The sequence below is a fragment of the Hevea brasiliensis genome, chromosome 14, assembly GCF_030052815.1.
Source record: "Hevea brasiliensis isolate MT/VB/25A 57/8 chromosome 14, ASM3005281v1, whole genome shotgun sequence".
Taxonomy (NCBI): domain Eukaryota; kingdom Viridiplantae; phylum Streptophyta; class Magnoliopsida; order Malpighiales; family Euphorbiaceae; genus Hevea; species Hevea brasiliensis.
The window spans coordinates 77,870,276-77,894,096 of record NC_079506.1 but is presented as its reverse complement, the minus strand read 5'-3'; the positions used below and the strand labels follow the sequence as shown (position 1 = coordinate 77,894,096).

Genomic DNA, 23,821 nt, shown 5'->3' with positions numbered 1-23,821 from the left:
AGCACTCAAAAACATATCAGGAATCTCAAAGACTTAAATGTAAGTTACCCTAAAAAATTTTATTCTATGTCCTTGCGCTCCTCGAAGCCTCCAAACCTCCAACCATAGTGTTAAGTGTGGTGGGCTTGGGAAAAACATGTGGACTACCTAGTTGGGATAGGCCAGCCCATATATACAGCTCCACAACAGCCCAACTTGCAGGAATAGCAGGAAAAAAAAAAAAGAAAAAAGAAAATTATTCTTTTGATTTGGTCCCTACAGAAAGTCAGAAGCAAAGTTTGTCCTCGACGCTGGGCAATTTAGCAGCCCATAGCTCGCCATTAGCGATCTGATTCTCTCTACACCCAGAAACGAAATACGTCAAATTCCACAAAACCCATAAAGAAAGTGGAATTTTTTTCTTATAATTTCTCCCTCTCCAGGATAGTTGAAGGAAGAGAAAAGTTATGGCGCTTTCCCGGTTTAGAAATCCTGTGATCTCACGCGCCCCTTCTCTTTTCAGAGCTCGCTTTCTTCCCTCCACCTACCATTCCTCCTCTGGATCCTTAGCTCGGTACTTTCTTTCTTTTTCTACATATATGCACTTGCGCTTGACATAGAATTACATGCTCGATTTTTCTTGAAGATCATGCTAATAAAAGTGATCAATGATTGAATTTTTCGTATTAGAAGACGAATTAGAGTGCATTTGATTCGCTTTTCTTGGAGGAAATGAAGATTTTGAGAGGGGGGGTTGTTGGGTTTTGATCTAAATCACATGATATATGAGAATTGGCTTTGAAAATGAGAATGCAAGAAATCAATAATAAGTCGAAATGAGTGTTTGCGAGAGTGTGTATGACTTGGTTTAATTGTATCGAGGTTAGGGTCCTTCCTCAATTGTGGAATGGTGGGCCTTTGTGTTCCTTTTTAACTTGAAAATTATGTTTCACTTGACTTTCATTTTGGAGAGAATTTCCAGTAAGTTTATCTGATTCTATTGCTAGCAAATTTTGTTTGAAAGTTTGATTGAGATTGGACTACTTAAGCATGCACTTTAAGTCTTAAGTTATAACAACTCAAGCGAACTTGCATCCCTACCTTTTGGTTCCCAGGAAAATGTAATGCTGTTGAATATGATTCTATTCCTTCTTCAACCTTTAAAATGTGCCTCCATTTTACTAAGTTCAATTCTAGCCCATTTGCCTAAAAGAAAATATATGGTAGCTCTTCAAAATCCGTTCAGAGCTTTTGTTGGTTCACAGTAGGTTGGCCCTTACCAAGAGAACTTTGTAGGATCCCGGTAACCAGAGAAATTTCACATGCTACCTCTATTATCTGCTAAATGTGTTGCCAACTGATAATCTTTTGTGGATACTGGATGATATGCTATAAACTGTAGTTTCAACTACTTATAACAGTTTTATGTCCTTATTGTCGACTTCTTGTCGTTGATGCAGCTGTTCCAGTGGGCAAAACTCTTCTGTGGATGGCAACTGCTCTCTGCTAAGGTTACTGTTCATTGACTTTTCCATTTGCCTTTAACTATAACCTGCTATTACTGCTTTACATGGTTCTATCACACTTTTGTCAAGCTTCAGTAAATAAATTTTGTACTTGTGTAGTGGTTTCCTTTAGAGGAATCAGCTTCCGTTTTGCTTTGGTTACTGTGAGTTTTTTGGACGAAGTTCATAGCTAGACCAATTGAAAAACATCCGACACATCCATTTGACCAAAAACTACATCTGCTTAAGTTGTTGGTATATTATAATTTAATCAAGATAGAATCAACAAAATGATAGGTGATTGAATTTTCAATTAACATTGAGTGTGTTTGGTTTTGGTTAATAACCTGTTGCTGTTTAAAATACTGTACATCCATCAAATTGAGTTTGTCTGGTTTCTTGTTTTTCTATTTAGACTGAGCTAAGTTGCAATCTTCGTTATGTATTATTTGGTTGTATCTTTGTTGGAAATTCACCTATAATTGTGTTTATCAGGCTGGCTTCCTCATATGGAGTACATGATAGTTCTTGGAAGCTCAAGGTTAGCATGAATTTTATAAGAACTACCAATTTAGATATATCTGCTTTTTAATGTTGGAAGTTCATGGTAGTTCTTGGAAGCTCAAGGTTAGCATTAATTTTATAAGTTCTACCAATTTAGGTATGTCTATTTTTTAAAATTTGACTGTTATTTTGCAGTTGCGAACTGGTTTTCGTCATTTCTCATCTACAGGTAAGTATCATCTTCATTTGATTAGCAGACACTCGGTATTTTATGTTTGTATCTCAGCAGTTGTTACTTGAAGGAACTTGCTTGGTTGTATCTTCATTGTCTTTTTACCTAATGGCATGGTGAAATTGGAATTACTGAAGATGGTATGATCTTATTTAAGTTCTCAGGGCCAGTACAAAATTCTCAATTTAATGTTAGTAAAATTTAGTCCTACTCCAAACTACTGCTTGGATAAAAAATATTTACTGTTAACTATCGTTAATAACCTGTTGATATTTGAGTTACTTTAGGTAAATAAATGTACCAATATTTTTGCTAATTTATTTATTATTAGGTGACGCTAGTTCCAAACAAATCAGGAGTATCAGAGTCACACCCAGAACCCAGCTGTATAATACTGGGTTCGCATGGACTCTGGCTTGCATTTATTCTGATGTTTATAATTTAGTTTCCTACTTGGATAAGTGGGATTGCAATGAATATGGAGTTATGGACCAGGTCGGACTTAAATGACAATTTAACTGGCTGAAATCTTTACTGATTATTGTTAACTAATAATTCATGTTTGTGTGTATTATAAAAGACTGTTACGTACAATGAACTTGTGTATTTCTTTATTTCAAGGAATATTAATTAGTCCACCTAGCTGGGACATATTTGGCTTTTTTTTTTCCTTTTTGTGGGGGGGGAGGGGGGGGGGGTGTGTTTGTGTTGGGGGACTTCTTTGTGTGTTATCCAACTTGATTGTGGGACTCTGCTTTTGTAGTTTTTTTCCCCTTGCTTGCAGTTGCATTTTGTTTTTTTGTGCGTGCGTGTGTGTGTAGGATTCCTTATCGTAAGAAGAAAGAAAAAAAAATCATGTCAGGGTTCTTGTTAATATTTCATCGTGCATATGAGTAAAGATCCTAGCTTTTTATGTGAGGTTTGACCTTATTTTCTGCTGTGTTTTGTTATTATTTTCTGGTGGATCTTTTTTTATGGGAGTCTTATGAATTCGACTTAACTCAACCTCTATCACACTCCAGTTGGGGTATGTGGATCTTTATTCTCTATTCAGCTCTATATAGCGCCATATTTTCTTCTATCAGTTGAGATATTAAATTCTTCTTCACCTTTCCAATCAAAATTTTTTTAGGTCCACGTCTTCTCTTCTTGAATCTGCTTCTTTCTCAGCACTAATGCATCTGTAGGATATTTTGGATTTTCTAACCATCTCAGTCTTCTTTCCCTCAACTTGTTTTCTCATGCCACATCCTCGTATTTATGGCATTTATGCCTTTTGATAATGATTGTGATTAATTTACATTTTTCTATGCCTAGTTATGTAGGTCATTAGATTTATGTACATATTTATCATCAAGCTCTTTGTTGTTCTAGACCTTCCACCTCATGCAGTCATTGGAATGCCAGCTTTATCTCCTACAATGGTAAGATGTGTAGGGATGGTATAATATCAAACAATTCTCTCTCTTCTCTTAGGGGTTTATTCTCTTCTGCTAGAAGTCATGTTTTTATTCATTTTATTTTGTGCAGACTCAAGGTAACATAGCAAAATGGAGGAAGAAAGAAGGAGATAAGGTGAATTTTTTTAAAAGGTGATAAGATTGAAATAAATCCTTTCCCATGACAGAACAGAGTTAATTCTTTCATTGCATCTCTGGGCTCTGGTTCTACACTTTTGAACCAATCTAACAGATAGAAGTGGGCGATGTACTGTGTGAAATAGAGACAGATAAAGCTACACTTGAGTTTGAAAGTCTTGAAGAAGGGTAACTTGTGTTTTTTTTTTTTTTTTTTTCTATTCTTTCCTTTCTTTATTTCTTTTTTTCCCATATGTGTGTGTGTTACTTAGGCTTATACTTGGGGATTTTCTTGGAATTATTCTTGCAAATGAATCCTTCTCAGAATTTTGATACATGATTTATTTGCATTATTTTTGGACCAAAGAGCAGAACCATGGTCTGCTTTTATTTTCCTTCAAACTGCCATGGAATTTCATTTCTCTTCATTGATTCATATTTCTTCCACTGCAGGTTTTTGGCCAAAATACTGGCACCTGAAGGTTCAAAGGATATTCCTGTAGGACAACCCATCGCAATAACGGTAATTTGCGTTCATCCCTTGAAAAATTCTGTGCTTCTGTATTATTTTGTAGTCTTAGACCTATTTTTATTTGATGAGAACAATCATAGCGCATTGAGAAAATCATCTTTGTTTGAAAAGAAAAAAAAAAAAAAACATTAAGAGAACTTTGACATTATTAGCAAATCGATTTCTATCTCACTTTTGCTTCTCACGTACTTCCTGTTGTGGTTCCATGCTAAGTTCTTATTTGAGTATCCTTCAGCATATTTGATATCATTGAAATATTAATTTTCTGCGTCATGCTGTTCACAAAATCTGTTCAACATTGATATTGCTGTTTTATGCTTTTTCCATTATTACTTTTGAGAAATTAAATCATTCAGGTAACAGTTTGTTAACACTCTTTTGATGGTCTTGCAAGGTTGAGGATGCAGATGATATCCAAAATGTCCCAGCAACTGCCAGCAGTGGAGCACAGGTTGAAGAGGAAAAATCATCTGACAAGGATTCCAATAGTGAAGACAAAGGAACCACCTCTATTAAGCTCAACACGTCTGAACTTCCTCCTCACATTGTTCTTGGAATGCCAGCATTATCACCAACAATGGTAAGAAAGGATGGACCAGGATATGAGACGTCTCTGGCTCCATTGTGCATTGCTGAATTTTCTCTTTTCCTGCAAAGTTTAATTATTGGTTTTCTATGTGTGCCTGCACAGAACCAAGGTAATATTGCCAAGTGGAGAAAAAAAGAAGGAGACAAGGTTGGTTTGTTTGGTTAAGTTATAGGTTCATTGCTGAATTCCTTTCGGTCTTGCATATACTGATTGATCAAATCATAATACCTAATTCTTTTGTTATTTCTCTCTTAACAGATAGAAATGGGTGAAGTCATATGTGAGATAGAGACAGACAAGGCCACCCTTGAATTTGAAAGTCTTGAAGAGGGGTAATTATTCTTGTACCATAGAGATTGTATTGCTCTTTACATGGGGGAAATTTTATATTGGAGTACAATTTGCTAGTTTAACTCATGGGATTGTGTGTTTAATCAAGTTGTATACAATCTAAGGGATATATAGCTTGACCAAGTTAGATACACTAGGGCATTTTTATCTTTATGGTTTGACCACCCTCTGGACTATCAGATCAGTAGGTGCTCATTAAACAGAGGTATTTAGCACATGTATTGGAGATAGAAATTCTTAACTAGATGCTTTCCATAGCAATGGATATGGGCTTTTATGTGGATTAAGGTGGGAAGCACAGAAGGGAAATGATGTTTTGTCACCTCTTCACTGGTAACACTCATTTCCTGTGGTGGAGAGTTTGGTCAAATCCTCAACTTAATGTGCATCCCACTCTGTTTTGATGTGGTATTTGACCTGAAGGTTAATTTGCGGTTAAATTAGATGACTCCTCTGGCTGAAGAAGTGGGTGGTTGTCTTGTAGCAAGCTACACCATGTAAAGGGGGTCTCTTTGTTGGATGGATGTTCATCTTCCTTAATGAGCTAAACTCAAAGGAAAAAACTTTTGGGTTCTCATTGCAAAAAAGAAAAAAAAAATTGAACTGAAACTTGTCTAATAGAAAAAAGCGATTATTTATCCTATGGTGTGGGAGGCTTACTCTTGTAAAAGCACTTCTTTCGATGTTCTTGATTATCCCTATTCCTTAATTTCTGGCAAATACGTTAGTTCAAGTTGAAGTTTAGAAAAAGGTTTCTATGAGTTTGCACAGGACAGTAACATTTCATATGGGAAGGGGGACTAGAAGCGCATTGACAAGGGCATTCTAGGCACCAATTGTTTGTCTTTACCTCTGGAGTGGAGGGCTGTTTGTTTTCACTGTTTGACCCCTAATGGCTAAGTTCAGGTATTTGGTGAACCAAAAAAGTTACAATTATTGGCTATTTCAAGCCCAACAATTGTTGATTCTAAAAGCTCAGAAATGGAGATTTTGGACAAAATTGTGCTTATTATAACTTTATAAGTTATTAACAAGTGGGCATTTAACAGAGCTTTTAATGTCAAGTAGTTTTAGAGATTCATTATTGAAAAGGGGTCCTCTAAAGTGGATGTTTGTTGGCTTGTTTTCAAACATGGCTTGGATCACAATGGCTGGGACTCAAAGTGGATATTTTGTGTGTGTTTGAGGGTGTCTTGTTTTGGCATGATCCAGAGTACAAATATTCTTCTCCAAAATCTGATTGCTATATCTTCGTTTGTTGGCACAGGATAGGGACATTTAAGAGAATATTGAGTAATTGTATGTTCCCCTCAATGAAATTCTATCTTAGAAAATATCCTCGTGAGACACTGTCAAGACTGATTTAAAGATGTTCTATATATATTGCGGACATGCAGAGGGAGGACATGGCTAGATTGATTAGTAGTAAGGAAGAGTGTTTTGATCTGATGATAGCTCGTATTATTGGGTCCTTGTTAACAAATGCAATAGTGAGGACAGGGATAACTAACCAAAGAGGTCAATTTGGAAAGCTTATGCCTGGGGGATTGTGGTAGAGGATCCTGGCCATTGACAATTTTCATGACATGCGAAAGTTCAAGCTTGCTAAATGCTTTCTGTCTGAAAAAAAAATGCTATCGTTTTCATTGATAAGAATGCAACTTATAAAAAGAAAGAAAGAATGCAGCTGAAACTTTTAGTTTGAAAAAAAAAAATCATCTGAATGAATTCAGCATTTGCTTTTGTAATGTTTTTGTGCTAGATGTTTTTGGAATGAGGTTCACTCTTTCAATATAATCTCCTACTTATAAGCTGAATTTATTTGAGATGAACCATGGAATGGAGAGGTTTATACACTTCTACATAGAAGGGGAAAAAAAGGCCTAGAATTGATCCCTCTTGCCACTTTTGTGTTGTATAGAAAGAGAGCTACAGCGAGGCTTTGAGAGAGGAATTTTCTCTGACAATGCTCTAAGGTAATTGGCTTAGTGTTCTAGATCTTTGGTTTCTGTCTCTATATGCTAGCAGCTTTGGAATTTAGTGAGTTTCTGTGTTGCAAGTAATCGCTATTTGTATATGATTTGTTGGCCTCTTGGTGTTCTTTTTTTCAAATATCTTTACTTTTATGTAATAATTTTCTTTGAAATAAGTAGTAATTGATTTTCAATGTTACGCCACTAGTAGATTTTTCACAACGGTGGAATTTCTAAGTGTAGGTATTTGGCTAAGATACTGGCACCAGATGGTTCAAAGGATGTGGCAGTGGGACAACCAATTGCAGTCACGGCAAGTTTCAGTTATTGCTTTTATGAGTAACTTGTTTCCTTAAGCTGTCATGAGATAATGATGTATTAGATTTCTTCAGTATTTAATTAGTAGCTCGTGGGTACTTTTCCTGAACTACAGTTCTTAAAAAGCTTTTTTAATTTATGGAAACATTTTAATTTCACTTGTAATTTGTGTCGAAGTGAGTCACCCAAGCGAGGTGAGATTGCTGATTGTGTTGTCTTTCCAGGTTGAAAATCCAGATGATATTGAAACTGTAAAGACTAATTTTAGTGGTAGCATGGAGGTGAAGGAAGAAATATTGACCCATCGTGACTCAAAGGATGATGGTAGAGAAGAAAAGACAAGTTTTACAAGGATTAGCCCCTCTGCTAAGTTGCTGATTTCAGAGTATGGATTGGATGCATCATCATTAAAGGCATCTGGTCATCATGGCACTCTTCTAAAGAGTGATGTTTGGGCTGCAATTAAGTCAGGAAAGGGATCTTCAAGAAAATCTACACCTAAGGATAAAGCAGCTCCATCTCAAAAAGGCTCACAAGCTTCAACCACAGCTTTACCAGAATCTCACCCACAGCGGTCAGATTCTTTTGAAGATTTGCCAAATACTCAAATTCGCAAGGTAGGTTCCATCTATAGTTAATGAAAAAGGTGTAGGTTTTTCCTATTTTTGAGTCCCTTTAATTTGTTTGGTCAAAATTTTGAAGGGTTTTATAGAACTTTAGAACTTTTGTCTTGATACTGCTGCTCGTCTCTTTGTCTTTATATCCTAGAATAAAATGAAGCATGCATGTAAAACAAGTGATTTGGAACTTGATGGAATATGTCATACCTGAAACAAACATCATCTCATATGTATGCCCATAGCCATTCTTACTCATGTCATCTGATAGTATTTTCTATCCAATTTTGAGCAGACTTGTATTATGACATTAATTTTCCTTTTACTGCTACATTATGATTACATATCAACATATTTGATACCATTGCATGAGTTTCCATGGTCAATTATCTATTTGTTGGACCTGCATGTTATTTCCATTCCACATCAGATGTTGTAGAATAGCCGAGAAATGAATGTCTTGTTCTTTCTCACACTTTATGGACTGGTGGAATCTCACTTTTTGGATAAGAAATTTTTTTATGTTGTTGCTATTCATTTGTAGTTGTGATCTGTTTTGGTTATTTACTTACTGTAACACAAGTATTAGCACACATGTTGCAATGCATGAATGCCCTTTCTGATATTTGGAATAGAAGCTGGGTGCAGTTGTATTGAGCTTTTGTTTCCTTGTGATGTTTTAATGGATTTGGCTGTCACCTCTGTTTGGTTACTCTGCTTCTTGAGCCATTTGGATGTTTACAAGTTTTCCCCCTTCTCTGTATCTTTCTTTTGGGGTTTCTCTTGCATTCTTTTCCTGTACTTGGGTTGTGTTCTCTGTTATTGCCCTACTTTTATTATTGAAGAAATTTGCTAATGTGACTTAAAATTTAGTTTGCGGTGAAATTTTCTTGTTAACTTTGCAGGTCATAGCAAGAAGGTTATTGGAATCAAAACAAACTACACCACATTTGTATTTATCAACAGGTAATGTTAATCTATATGGTAGTTTATCTCTCATTTATTTAGATAATATTTTTTCTAATTTTATTAGCGGTGTCTGTCAGATGTTATACTGGATCCTCTTCTTTCTTTCAGAAAGGAGCTCAAAGGTATTGAACTTAAACTTTGGATTTGTTGCTTTGTTTTTCTGGACATCAATAATTTGGTAGATTGCTCATGGATTGGTGCTGCCTCAACTTACAGAGCAACATGATATTAAGGTGTCAGTAAATGACATAGTCATCAAAGCTGTTGCAATTGCTCTGCGAAATGTACCAGAAGCTAATGGTAAGACGTGTTAAATTGTTAATTGTTTTGGATATTATTGTAGAAAGAATACTCTATATCTAGATCTTTTTCAAACTAAGAATTGATTGCTGGTGTGGTGCCTTATCAATCATAGCGCTATGTCTATATTCGTTATGCACATTGTAAGTTCAGTTTTTTCTATGATAGTGCTAGAACATGTTTTCATGTTTGAAAACTAATACTCAACTCAACTTCACTCAACTCAACTAAGCCTTTATCCCGAAGATTTGGGGTCGGCTATATGGATTCGTTTTCTCCACTCTAAACAATTTTGGGTTAAATCCTCAGAAATGTGTAATGCTTCTAGGTCATGTTGTACTACTCTCTTACAAGTCAATTTAGGTCTACTTCTTTTTTTCTTTCTATTCTCTAACCTAATGTGCTCTACTTGTCTAACTGGAGCCTCCGTATGTCTACGTTTCACATGACCAAACCATCTCAATCTCCCTTCTCTCAACTTATCTTCAATTGACACCACTTCTACCTTTTCTCTAATACTCTCATTACGGACTTTATCTAGTCTAGTATGGCCACTCATCCACCTTAACATTCTTATCTCTGCAACTCTTATCTTAGACGCATACGACTCTTTCAGTGCCCAACACTCACTACCATATAACATAGCCGGTCGTATAGCTGTACGGTAAAATTTTCCTTTCAACTTATTGGGAATTTTACGATCACATAAAACTCCCGTGGCACGTCTCCACTTCAACCATCCTGCTTTAATTCTATGACTAACATCCTCCCTACATCCCACATCCCCCATCTACTTGAAGGACTGAGCCTAGATATTTAAAGTGATTACTTTGGGACAGTACCACTCCATTCAAACTAACTCATTCCCTATTACCGGTTTGGCCTTCACTGAACTTGCAATGCATGTATTCTGTCTTCATTCTACTTAACTTAAAACCCTTTGACTCTAGAGTACTTCTCCAAAGCTCTAGCTTTCTATTGACTCCTTCTCGTGTCTCATCTATCAGAACAATATCATCTGCAAACAACATGTTTGAAAACTGATGCTATAACAAAATGTGTTGCTGTACTCTTGTGGAACACTTCTGTTCTGTTGGATGCATTTGGTGGGCTATAAAATGAGGTGTAGCCCTTTGAAGTCTGAATTCATGTTCAAGCATCTGATATGGTGCTTATTCAATTACCAACTAAGCAAATGAACAACTCCATTTGAAGTTTTGGCTCCCACTCCCCCTGCCTTGTTTTTATGTAAAAACAATGAGAAATCCGATTTTTAAACTATGCTTTTGAGTTTAAGAAGGCAACAAAATGTTTTTATTGAAATGGATTCTTTTAATAGTATTTGGTAGAAATCTGACAGTTGACCTTTTGAGTATTATTTTATCTACTGATATTTTGAACCTATCTATTGATATTTTGGAATTCATGGTATTATTTGCGGTTCCCTCCCTTACTGTATTTTTATTCGTTTTTGGTACTGAATCTGATATATCAATGCACTGCAGCGTATTGGGATGCTGAGAAAGGAGAAATCATTTTGTGTGATTCTGTAGACATATCAATTGCAGTTGCTACTGAGAAGGTGTGATGATAATAATCTGTTGTTTTGCATGTCTAGAAAACATCTGGCTTCATTACATTTTTTTTTTTTTTAACTTTGCAGGGCCTAATGACTCCTATTGTTAGGAATGCGGACCAGAAGTCCATTACATCTATCTCCTCAGAGGTACCTTGTGGCAAGTTTGATTTGTTTTCTGTTTTGTCTTTATGTGGAGTCTCATACATCAAAAGATAGAGCTTGCAGCTACAGCTAGTACTTTATTGTGCTGGCTGGCTCATAACCTCAAGGAAACAAGGAATTATCTTCTACTTTATTACTCTTGAAACATACCTTACATGCATATTTATTGGAAACTTATTACATGGAACTCGTAGAGATTGATCACCCGGAGAAAAGGAAATGACTTTCAGGTCATTTTTGGATCCAGATAGGAAAATTAATCCTTTATACATTGTTTCCTTTTTCTTTATTAATCGTTGCCAATATTTTACTTTGCCTAGTTTGAACTAAAATTTTCTTTTCATCATTATCTTATTGTCAGTAACTTGGACTTTCAGGTTAAGCAACTAGCTGAGAAAGCTCGGGCAGGGAAGCTTGCTCCAAATGAGTTTCAAGGAGGGACGTTCAGGTATACATATTATCTCTGTTTTAAATATCCAAAGTGCCCTTTTTTATTAAAATAAATAAATAGTTATATAATCTCAATTGCTGTCGATCATTGTGCAGCATTTCGAACCTAGGAATGTATCCAGTGGACCAATTTGCTGCAATTATAAATCCCCCTCAGGTTCTTACTCTCTTCGCTACCTGCATGCACATACTACGCTTTTTCAAATGAACACATAACCGTTGGTTTCATCAGTCATCTTTACATGCAATGAAAATGCTCTGCTATTTGAATGATGTCTTCTCAAAAGCCAAGACCTTGTTGGACTTGGACCTTGAAAGAAGCAAGGGTTTTTAAAGTGTTTTCATCTCCTTAAAGGCAGACTTAAAATTTATAGGCACAATGCACATAGTGCTAAATCATATTATTTATAAAATAACAATAAAAAAAAAGCCTTCTATTAGTTGAATTCTGAAAACCTTTTTGTATGTTTCTTGAAAGTTGGTGGTGGAAAACTGTTATGGAAAGTCAATCACTATATTATTTCTCTGTATATTCTATATTCTGTATTCCTATTTAGGATTTCTTATTTAGGATTTCTTCCTAATTAGTAGAACACAATTATAGGAATCAATTGTATATATATACACACCCATGTACAGATTAATTGAAATTAAGGAGAATCATCTCTTTCTACATAGTATCAGAGCAGGTCATCTATCTAGGGTGACTATTTGTTCTCACCACCCAGCTCAGGAGAGACCTTGGCTGTCGACCGGCCATCCCCTCTGATCCGGTTGCCAAAATCCAAGCGCGTGAGGCTCACGCCCCCAACTCAGGTTCTCACCGTTTCTTCACTCGCCGGCGCGTGGAGGCACGTTCGCTGGCCGTTTTGACTCCGATCAGTATCGCCGGCATCGCCTCAACCCCCTCATTTCACCACTGTGTGTTGTTGCCTGATTCAGTATACCATTAAAGGACTTCTGAGGTTTGGCTCTCAGATCCTATTTCGGTATTCGCTTGATTTGTGATTTTGGCTTATTTTGTGGCTGTAAGCACTTTGGATTAGCGTTTCGATTAGTTTTCTTTATCTCAACAAATGGCAGACAATAAGAATGTTATTTCTAATGTGATTTCGGTGATGACTAAGATCACGGAACACAAACTTAATGGTTCGAATTACCTGGAATGGAGTAAGACTGTTAGGGTCTATTTGCGTAGCATTGATAAAGATGATCACCTTACTAAAGACCCATCTACTGATGATACATGGCAAACTTGGCTAAGAGAGGATGCTCGGTAATTTTTGCGGCTTCGGAACTCAATTCACAGTGAGGTAATTAGTTTAATTAATCACTGTGAATTTGTTAAGGAATTGATGGATTACTTAGACTTTCTGTATTCTGGTAAAGGGAATATCTTCCGTATTTATGATATTTGTAAGGCATTCTACCGTGCTGAGAAAGAGGATAAGTCTCTTACTGCTTATTTTATGGACTTTAAACGGGTATATGAGGAATTTAATGTATTGTTACTTTTTAGTTCTGATGTGAAAGTTCAGCAGGCCTAACAAGAGCAACTGGCTGTTATGAGTTTTCTTGCAGGCCTTCCTTCAGAGTATGAGACTGCTAAATCTCATACTCTCTAGTTCTGAGATTTCCTCTTTGTATGAAACATTCACACGAGTTCTTCGTACAGAGAGTACTCAATCTTCACAACCTGCCAGTAGTGCTCTTATTGGCCGTAATCCAAATGGACAACAGGGTAATAGAAGAGGAAGTAGAGGAATTACAGGCAACAGAGGTAATCAGTGCAATGGGGATGCTAGTTCTAATCAGGACTCAAGAGTAGTCATTTGTTATTATTGTCATGAGCCTGGCCATACAAAATATAATTGTCCGCAACTTCAGAGGAAAAATCAGCGATTACAGATGACAAATATGGCAGCAGAGGATTCTACAGTATCTTCTTCTGAGAAAACTGTTTTGGTATCTGCAGAGGATTTTGCCATAGTTATTAAAGGCCCAAGGCGCACCAAGGCGCCAAGGGTCCTGGAGCCTAGGCGTAAGGCCCAAGGGGCACGCCCGAGCAAAGAGAGGCGCAAAAATAAAAAAAAAATCAAAAAAATATAAATATTCCATCAAATTTCAACTATCATAAAACTAAACATAATAATAAGTAATAAACATAAGGTAATAATAATTTTGCAATCCAAATAGAATAAAAATGAACTACTTTATTTTAAGAAACTAATATAAAGTGTTACAATCTTAACATATTAACATGATAGACACTAGTCATACTAGTAATCAAAATCCAAGAAAGAAAGTAGTTAACTAGTTACAAAATAACTGGTTAACTACTTCTTAATCTATTTCAAGTGTAGCATTAGTAATCAAAACTAAAGTACTAATTACTAATTACAAAATAACTAGTTCACTACACTTAAATCTATATCAAAAGCAGCATTAAGATCCTTCCTTATCTTCCCCTTCAGCTTCGTCCTCTTCATACTCATCTTCTTCAAAATCAATATCTTTATCTTCTTAGAAGATGTCTCTTCTCTAAGTAAAGGAGTATCAGCTCTAGATGGTGGCTTTCCTTTATGTTTTGACATAGATCTTGAAGCAACTGCAGATGCTATATTTTTTCCTTTTTCGGATCTAGTATTGTAGGCATCCTCTTCAACTCCAATAGCTTCAGCAACCGCATTCCAAGTCAAATTGTCATCCTCTAACACAAGTTCATCATTTTCTAACTCTTCTTCCATTTGACCCATCAACCATTCATTACTATCATCTATGTCTTTCAATGAAATGGGGTCAATGCGGTGACGTGCATCATATCGGCGCCTTAATGCCCGATTATACTTCACAAACACCAAATCATTCGATCTTTGTTGAGCTAGCCTATTTCTTTTTTTACTATGAATCTGTAAAATATAACAATTTTAATAAGTAATTTTTAAGAAAGAATAAATTAAAAGTATAATTGTAAAGAGACATGTTTTGTTACTTACATGCTCAAAGTTACTCCAATTACGCTCACAACCAGATGCACTACAAGTGAGGCTAAGCACTTTTATTGCAAAATTTCTCAAATTTGGAGTTGAAGCTCCGTAAGCATTCCACCATTCAGCTATTAATAAAATAACGCATATTAATCATGATTAAAAAAATTGCAAGACAAGATTAAATGCTTATGATTAAAATTATGTTACCTGGAGATATTGCTGTTCGATTCCTAATTGTCACAGGCATCCCAAATATGCCAACACTATTTTGATACAAAAGTAGTTGTTTCATGATTTTGTCTTGCTCTTGTTGGGTTGGAATCAACCTTTGTAGAACTGTGTATAAACCAGTCATAACCTCTTCATCTGCAGCAATCTGAGTATTTGAATAAAAAAATTCAGGATTCAAATAATGTCCAGCTGCATGCAAAGGTTGGTGGAGTTGGCTTTCCCATCGTTTATCAATGATCTCAAACACCGCCTTGTATTTTTCTTCCTTTTCACCAAATGACTTTGCAATTGCTTCTTTAGCCCTATCCATAGCCTCATAAATATATCCCATTGCAGGCCTTTTCTCACCATCAACTAATCGAAGCACACGAACTAATGGACCAAATATCTTTAAGATGTACACCATAGTACTCCAAAAACTAGGCATCATCACAATACTAGTCACTTTCTTACCAGCTTGCTCTTTTGCCCACTTACTTGTGGTCCATTCCTCTGAAGTAAACATTTTTCTCAAATTGGTCTTGTGCTTATGTATGCGTTGAAGGGTGAGAAAAGCAGTTGCAAATCTTGTGACAGCAGGCCTAATTAGTTCTCTTTCACTGGTGAAGTGCCGTAACATGTTCACCACACCTGGACGAACATAAATGTAGCCATTCATTGTCACTGCCCTTTTAATTGTGTTATGAAATTTTGGCATTTTCCCAATGTCTTCTAAAATCAAATCTAAGCAATGGGCAGCACAAGGAGTCCAATACAAGTGTGGATGCTTGACTTGTAACAACTTTCCTAAAAACAAAACGAATATGAGAAGTTTTTATTTACTACAATTGTTAATTAAAATGAGATTTAAATAATTTAATAAAAATTAAAACTTAAAATTACCTGTAAGCACACAGTTGCTAGCATTATCTGTCACTACTTGAACCACATTAGCCTCCCTAACATGCTCCACAATTCTATCAAGCAGCTCAAACATCTTCTCACCAGCCTTTGAATACTTTGAAGCATCCACAGACTCAAGGAAAACTGTTCCCTTTGGAGAATTCACTAAGAAATTAATTAAAGTCCTTTGCTTTTTATCTATCCAACCATCTGCCATCATAGAACAACCATACTTTGCCCATTCTTCTTCATAGGACTTCAATTCATTCTTCACATTAGTAACTTCTTTATTCAACAAGGGAACCCGCAATTCATGGTAACTTGGTGCCTTCAAACCAATACCAAATTGTCCAACAGACTCTAACATCACTTGAAAACTTGGATAATTGGCAGCATTGAAAGGAATTGCCGCATCATACATCCATCGAGCTATATCCCTACATGCCTTTTCTCGCAATTCCTTTTTACATGCCTCATTTATGGTGGTTTGCTTCAACTTTGCATTCTTCCTATCTTTCACTACTTTCACTGCCCTTTCTGCATTTTGAGCAAAAAATACATCAATAGGACCCCTTGTCCTTGGCTTCTTTCTCATATTTGCAACTTTATTACTTCTTTGCTGTGGGACTTCTATGTTTGCACCAATTTCATCTTCGTTTTCATCATCACCCATCCTCTCAACATCTTCAAAATCAGGAAAAAAAGTTTTATCAAAGTCCTTTGTTGCAACCTTTTTTAACATATAGTCTTGTATTTCTTCACGTACATGTGCTGGACACCTTTTGCACATGGTGACATTGCGATGTCCCCCAACCAAGTGTTGCTTAGCTTGGTAAATCCCTCCCTTTGTAACTTTATTACAAAAGTTACAAACAAGATCATTGGTATTTGGTGGCTTTAATAAATGCACATACTTCCAAGCTGGATCTTTTCTATTATTGCCACTTTTATCTTCAATGGCAGTAGAAGATGTTCCAATGTCCATCTTTTACAACCGAACAAGAAATATCAACTCCCTATATCAATAGCATAGCAAGTTTAGCAAAGCAATTTATCACTCACATACAAGTCACAAACACCCACTCAATTGTCATTTCAAATAATATTTGTATTCAAGAAGTAAAAATTATAGTAAATAATTTTTGAAATATTCAATAAAGAACATTTAACAAACACCCATTAAACTATTTTATTTATTTATGTTATTACAGCAAAAAGCATGTTAATTATCAATATGGTAATAACTTAATTATCAATATATTATTCATGTTGCAACTTGCAACAAACACCCATTCACTGCTGCTGTGATGTATTTTATAGTAAATAATTTATTTATTGTCATTTTATATATTTATGTTAATTTTCACTTGTCTTTTTGCTCTTTATTATAATTTAAGATATAAGAAATTAAGGGTTAGTGGGTTGCATGTGAGAGGCAATCAACAAATAGCCAAATGTTGAACAGAGAATTGAAAAATAACTGCAAAAAGAAAGCAGACAAGCAACTGCTGTCATCAACTAGCAACTTGTGTCATCAAAAAGCACAAAGCAGCTGCTGGTGTCATCAAATAAAAAAAATCAACTCAAAAAAAAAAAAAAAAAAAAAACACAGCAGATGCAGCAGGAGTGAAATCTAAATCACCGAAAATTTCAGCAGCATAACAGAGGGAAGATTGAAAAGAAAAGAGCATGCTAGCAGCAGCTATGGCTTGAAAACCAGCAAAAATGAAGAAAAGAAGAGCAAAGAAAAAGCAGCAGATACAGCATAGGTGAAACCCTAGATCACTGAAAATTTCAGCAGCATAACGAGAGAAAAATTGAAAAGAAAAAGAATGCTAGCAGCAGCCATGGCTTGAAAACCAGCAAAAATGAATAAAGGAAGAATAAAGAAAGCAGCAGCCATGGCTTGAGAACCACCAAGACGGAAGAAAAGAAGATGGAGAAGAAGCCGATGATGAGAAAGAAAGAAAGGAAGGAAGAAAGAAAGAAAGGAAGAAAGGAACAAGAAATGGAAGAGGAAGTCAAGAATAACAAACTTGGATGCAGAGATCAGCTAAGTTTCTAGAATCTTCTTCTTCTTCTTCTTGTCTTCTTCTTCTTAACTTCTTTTCACTTTTTTCTTTTTACTTCTGCTGTCGGGACCTTTTTCTTTTTTACTTCTGCTGTTGGGATGGAGTGGAGCTGTTATAAACGTCCCCTTCATTAAATAGGGCGCCTGGGACTGCTGAGGAGTGCCTGGAATGCGCCTTGAGCCTGGGTTCGCCTTGAGCCTAGGCAACGCCTTCTCAGTGTCGCCCGCCTGGATATTTTTAAGGCGCAGGCAGCTGAGCCTCCATCGCCTGACGCCTGGGGCGCTCCTCAGACACGCCTTTAACAACTATGGATTTTGCACAGTTTTTCCAGTATCAGGCATCTCTAAAGCCTACCAGTTCCTCTGTCACTGCGATCACTGAGTCAGGTAAATCCACTACATGCCTTGTCTTCCTCATCCAAATGGATTATTGATTCTGGTGCGATAGATCACATGATAGGTAATTCTAGTTTTTTATCTGCTTTTCAATCTAATCTCACTTCCTCTACTGTTATTTTAGCTGATGTTTCTACTTGTGTCATGGGTACTGGAACTGCGAACTCGACTTCGTCAATTTCTTTGTCATCTGTTTTGTGTCTATCAAAATTCTCTTTTAATCTATTTTCTGTTAGTAAACTTACTCGTACCTTAAATTATTCTGTTTTCTTTTTTCCTGACCAATGTTTGTTTCAGGATCTTACGACGAAGCAGATTATTGGTAGAAGACGTGAGTCAGGTGGTCTCTACATTCTGAAAAATCATGTACCGCGGTCGCTTGTTTGCTCCAGTACTTTTAACACTTCTTGAGCTCATTGTAGATTGGGTCATCCTTCTTTGTCTACCATGAAGAAGTTGTGTCCTCAGTTTCAGTCTTTATCAATACTAGGATGTGAGTCGTGTCAGTTTGCAGAACATCATCGTTTGCCTTCTGTGTCTAGAGTCAATAAATAGGCTTCATCCCTTTTTGAGTTAGTTCATTCTGATGTTTAAGGTCCTTGTTCTTACTTCTAAAACTGAATTTTGTTATTTTATTACTTTTGTTGATGATTGCTCTCGTGTTACCTGGTTATATTTAATGAAGAATCGTTCTGAGTTGTTCTCTATCTTTTGTGCCTTTTGTAATGAAATCAAAACTCAATTTAATATTTTTGTGCACATATTAAGAAGTGACAATGCCAAAGAATATTTTTCAGCACAATTTCAGTCTTATATGACATAAAATGGCATTCTTCATTAGTCTTCCTGTGTTGATACCCCATTCCCAAAATGGCGTAGCCGAAAGAAAAAATCGGCATCTTCTTGAGGTAACTCGTGCTTTTCTTTTTCATATGAAAGTTCCTAAATACTTGTGGGCGGATGCAGTTTCTACGACATGTTTTTTTATCAATCGTATGTGATCTTCTATTCTTAATGGGGATATTCCTTATACTGCTTTGTTTTCTACAAAATCTTTGTTCCCTGTTGAACCCCATATTTTTGGTAGTACCTGTTTTGTGCATGATGTTCATCCACAGGTTACTAAATTGGATTCGAAGTCTCTCAAATGTGTCTTCCTTGGGTACTCCCGGCTCTAAAAAGGGTACCGCTGTTTCTCTCCTACTCTTAATCGTTATCTTGTTTCTGCAGATGTCACATTCTTTGAGTCTACTCCATTCTTTCCTCAATCATCTGTGTATGAGAGTCAGGAGGAGGAGGATGATCTCTTAATATATACTGTCCAACCAATGTCTAGTCCTCTCCTACAACCTGTTCGTTCTGTCTCTAGACCTACTCGACCTCCCGTTGTTCATGTTTATTCCAGGAGATTGGATATTCCTGACTTAGATCCTCCACCAGCTACTTCATTGGGAGATCCTGTACCTTATACTGATCATGATTCTGACCTAGACTTACCCATTTCTCTTCGTAAAGGTAAGCGTTAATACACTTACCCTATCTTTTCTTTTATTTCTTATGATCAATTGTTTTTTTGTTCTCGGTGTTTTGTTACTTCTTTAGACTCTGTTCCTATCCCTAATATTGTTGGTGAGGCACTTTTTCATCCTGGCTGGTGTGCTGCTATGAAAGAGGAAATGAAAGTTTTAGATGCTATGGTACATGGGAACTGTTGCCTTTGCCAACTGGTAAGAAAGCTATTTGTTGCAAATGGGTATTTACAGTAAAAGTAAATCCTGATGGTTCTGTGGCTAGGTTAAAAGCACGCCTTGTGGCAAAAGGATATGCTCAAACATATGGTATTGATTACTCTGACACTTTTTCTCCTGTAGCTAAACTTACTTCTTTTCGCTTGTTTATCTCTTTAGCAGCTATATATGATTGGCCCCTGTACCAATTGGATATCAAGAATGCTTTCCTTCATGGTGATCTTCAGGAGGAGGTATATATGGAGCAACCACTTGAGTTTGTTGCTTAGGGGGAGTTGGGTAAAGTTTGTAGGCTTCGAAAGTCTCTTTATGGCTTGAAACAAAGTCCTAAAGCCTGGTTTGGGAGATTCAATGAAGCAGTACAGGAATTTGATATGCAAAAGAGTAAGTGTGATCACTGAGTATTTTATAGGCAATCTGAGGCTGGTCTAATTCTCTTGGTAGTTTATGTGAATGACATTGTCATCACTGGGAGTGACTCTGCAGGTATTTCATCTCTTAGAACCTTCCTCCAAACCTAGTTTCAAACTAAAGATTTGGGATTGTTAAAGTATTTATTGAGTATTGAAGTTATGAGAAGTAAGAAGGGTATGTTCTTGTCTCAAAGAAAATATGTCCTCGATCTATTGACAGATACAGGAAAATTAGGTGCTAAGCCTTGCAGTGCACCAATGACTCTAAATTTACAACTGTTAGCAAGGGGATAGTAAGTTGTTTGAAGATCCAGAGAGATACAGGAGATTGGTAGGAAAATTGAACTACCTTAAAGTCACTCGTCCTGACATTGCTTATGTCTTTAGTGTGGTAAGTCAGTTTATGTCTTCCCCAATTGTTGCTCATTGGGAAGCCTTGGGACAAATCTTATGTTATCTGAATGGCGCTCTAGGAAAATGTTTGTTATATGGTAATCATGGGCATTTGAATGTTGAAGGTTTTTAGATGCCGACTGAGCTGGATCTAAGGTTGCCAGGAGGTCAACTACTGGATATTGCGTTTTTGTTGGAAGAAATTTAGTGTCTTGGAGAAGCAAGAAGTAGAGTGTAGTTTCTCGATCTAGTGCTAAATCGGAATACAGAGCCATGGCACAATCAGTATATGAGGTAATGTAGATATTTCAATTACTACATGAGACAGGTTTTAAGACCTCCCTGCCTACGAAATTGTGGTGTGATAATTAAGCTGCTCTCCATATTGCTTCTAATCCGGTGTTTCATGAGCGGACTAAATATATTGAGAGTGATTGTCACTTTGTTCGTGAAAAGATTCAATAACAGATCATCTCAACAGGACACATCAAAACTGTAGAGCAATTATGAAATATTTTCACAAAAGCTCTGAATGGAGCTAGGATTGACTACATTTATAACAAGTTAGGCATGATTAACATCTATGCTCCAACTTGAGGGAGAGTGTTATGGAAAGTCAATCACTATATTATTTCTCTGTATATTCTATATTCTGTATTTATATTTAGGATTTCTTATATAGGATTTCTTCCTAATTAGTAGAACACAATTATAGGAATCAGTTATATATATATATACCCATGTACAGATTAATTGAAATTAAGGAGAATTATCTCTTTCTACAAAAAGTTATTGAGAACAAACACCCACCATGTCTTAGCTTTACGCTTTCAAAAACACAATAGGGGAATAAGGAAACTGTAAATACTTTACTGCATTGTTGTTGTTGTTGGGTTTCTCTCTCTCTCTCTCTCTCTCTCTCTCTCTCTCTCTCTCGAATTGATTTTCATTGTTCGTTGAATTGTCCATATATAATGTAAAAATTCTCCTCTACAAAATTTCAGGCTGGCATCCTAGCTGTTGGTAGAGGGAATAAAGTTGTTGAACCAGTACTTGGAAGTGATGGTAAGTGTGTGCTCCTTGTAGGTTCTGTAACATAATATTATATGCTTTTGAATGAGTAATATAACGTGCATTTACTTTCTACCAGGAACTGAGAGGCCTGCAGTGGTCAACAAAATGAACTTGACATTATCTGCTGATCATCGTGTTTTTGATGGCAAAGTTGGAGGTCTGTGATGTTGTAAAATTGCTTTATTTGAAATGGGGAGGTATTCTTAAAATTGTCAGTTTTTTATCTGGTGGATAATGTCTTGGTGTTTGATTCCTTTTGGGTCAGATTCCTGCTTCCTTAGGCTAGTGATTTATGGGATTTCAGTCCACGAGGTTGTCATTAATCATTATACAGGCAGGGCTTCTACTTAAGTGCCCCTAGCTTAGTTAATTGGACAAGGTTTTCAATACACATTTGAGGTGATGCAGTTACGCAATGTGTAGGGTGCAACTAACTCTGGAGAATTATTGAGCCTTGGTGACCTTGCCTGCCATTTAACTTTACTTGTTGAGAAGGAATGATATTTTTCTTCTTGCCCACAGGGTTATTTTTCCAGTTTGTTTTTGAAGTTTATCTCAAGGTGTTAAGTAGCGATTTGATTGGTGCTGCTGCATGGGGCATCATCATAACAAAAGTTCACTTTGACCTATGATTTTGAATTTTGCTTTTATTAATTTTAAAGCTATTCTCTTTGCAGGTGCATTTCTCACAGCTTTGCGTTCCAACTTCAGTGATATCAGGAGACTTCTTCTATGAGGCCCTCAAACTACAAATGGGTTTCAAAAAATAAGACTCGACAGAGCACGTTATGCGAGAGCAGCAGCTAGCTAGGAAATTTGTTCAAGGGATATTTTTCACCAATACAATTGTTTGTGATGTGCCATTTTTACAAAATTTTGCCATTCATTGAACTCGTCCTGTTAATAGTTAGAATTTAGAGCTGATGTTCAGGTGCTGATTCAGGCAAGTTTTTTGCCATATGTGAAGATCATGCAACAGTTTGAGGTTTATTTCAATAAGAAAAATTGCAATGTATGAGCAAATTATGGAAAATATGCACTGCTTCTTAATAAATTGCCCTGCAGTTTTATACCAGAATGTTGACAGCACATGATCTGTTAATGGATTATTAACTATTTAGACCAATTTATTACCAGGCTACTTCAAATATTAGCAATTTTTCTGTTATGAGCAACGTATTCTGGAATTAAATGTATAAAATTCAGAGAGTGCAGGCATATCACCGTTAATTCATTTGAACTCAATACTGGTCTACCTACAGAGCCTCATGGGCGTTTGAAATTTACATTCCAATCGATCGAGGTTTTTACAATCCGATCGGGGAGAAAGTGTATGGGCATTGATAATGATTCTACCAGTAAGCAAGGATAAAAAAAATGGAGAAGTTCCGAATTATCCATTAAGAGAAATGGTCATCCTGACATTTATGTGATACTGCCTCCTAAACTGAGTCACTGTTGGCATTCTGGATTGACCTCTTTGACATCGAGTGGTTCATACCATTGTAAGGCAATTCCTGCAGCTTTCCTTGCTTCCTCGATGAAGGGTGGCTTTGACAGTTCTCTGAAGTGTGTTATCAGCATAGCATTCAACCTCTGAATAATCTCTTCATTCTCCTCTGTAATTTCACTTTCTGCCACTCCACTTTCTTGGGAAATCAAGCTTTGCTTGATAGTTGGACGTTTAGATGTCAAGCATAGATACTTGAACCACTCGACTCCAATAGCATAATGGTTAATCTCTTCTGGGTACACCATTCTCTCCAGTAAATCAACTTTTTCATTGTCACCTCTGTTGGAGTCCCACATCGGATAGCAAGAGAAGCCATGCTAAATTGGCTTAAACCATTTTCGTGAGGGCAACTCCAAACTCAACAACTAAATCTTGTCAATAGCCTTTAGCACTCTCCAGATTTCACATAGTATCAATGCTGCAATTAGCTAGATCCATATAGATCTATGAGCTAATAAAAAAAACTAGACATA

The 23,821-nt window shown here is 36.4% G+C and overlaps 1 protein-coding gene across 4 annotated transcripts; it reads left to right on the top strand.

Annotated features, from left to right (window-relative positions):
* The first annotated feature begins 263 nt into the window (after window positions 1–263).
* LOC110641408 (dihydrolipoyllysine-residue acetyltransferase component 1 of pyruvate dehydrogenase complex, mitochondrial) lies at window positions 264–22,913 on the top strand. Of its 4 annotated transcripts, none has more exons than XR_002492280.2 (23): window positions 265–553; window positions 1,440–1,490; window positions 1,980–2,025; window positions 2,184–2,217; window positions 3,595–3,644; window positions 3,751–3,795; window positions 3,913–3,986; window positions 4,251–4,320; window positions 4,724–4,909; window positions 5,021–5,065; window positions 5,177–5,250; window positions 7,486–7,555; window positions 7,785–8,177; window positions 9,083–9,143; window positions 9,224–9,268; window positions 9,363–9,446; window positions 10,952–11,028; window positions 11,110–11,172; window positions 11,565–11,635; window positions 11,734–11,794; window positions 12,327–12,602; window positions 21,766–21,826; window positions 21,912–21,992. XR_002492280.2 is itself a non-coding variant. In XM_021793107.2 (23 exons), exons 1-23 carry the CDS (start codon window positions 447–449, stop codon window positions 22,569–22,571), a joined length of 1,908 nt encoding a protein of 635 aa, XP_021648799.1. In that variant the 5' UTR covers window positions 265–446; the 3' UTR covers window positions 22,572–22,913. The 4 variants fall into 4 exon arrangements, 3 of the variants coding, with proteins under 3 accessions (XP_057989328.1, XP_021648799.1, XP_021648800.1); XM_021793107.2 differs by lacking the exon at window positions 12,327–12,602 and adding an exon at window positions 22,513–22,913; XM_058133345.1 differs by lacking the exons at window positions 12,327–12,602; window positions 21,766–21,826; window positions 21,912–21,992 and adding an exon at window positions 18,505–18,914 and having other exon boundaries at window positions 264–553.
* The last annotated feature ends 908 nt before the right edge of the window (window positions 22,914–23,821 follow it).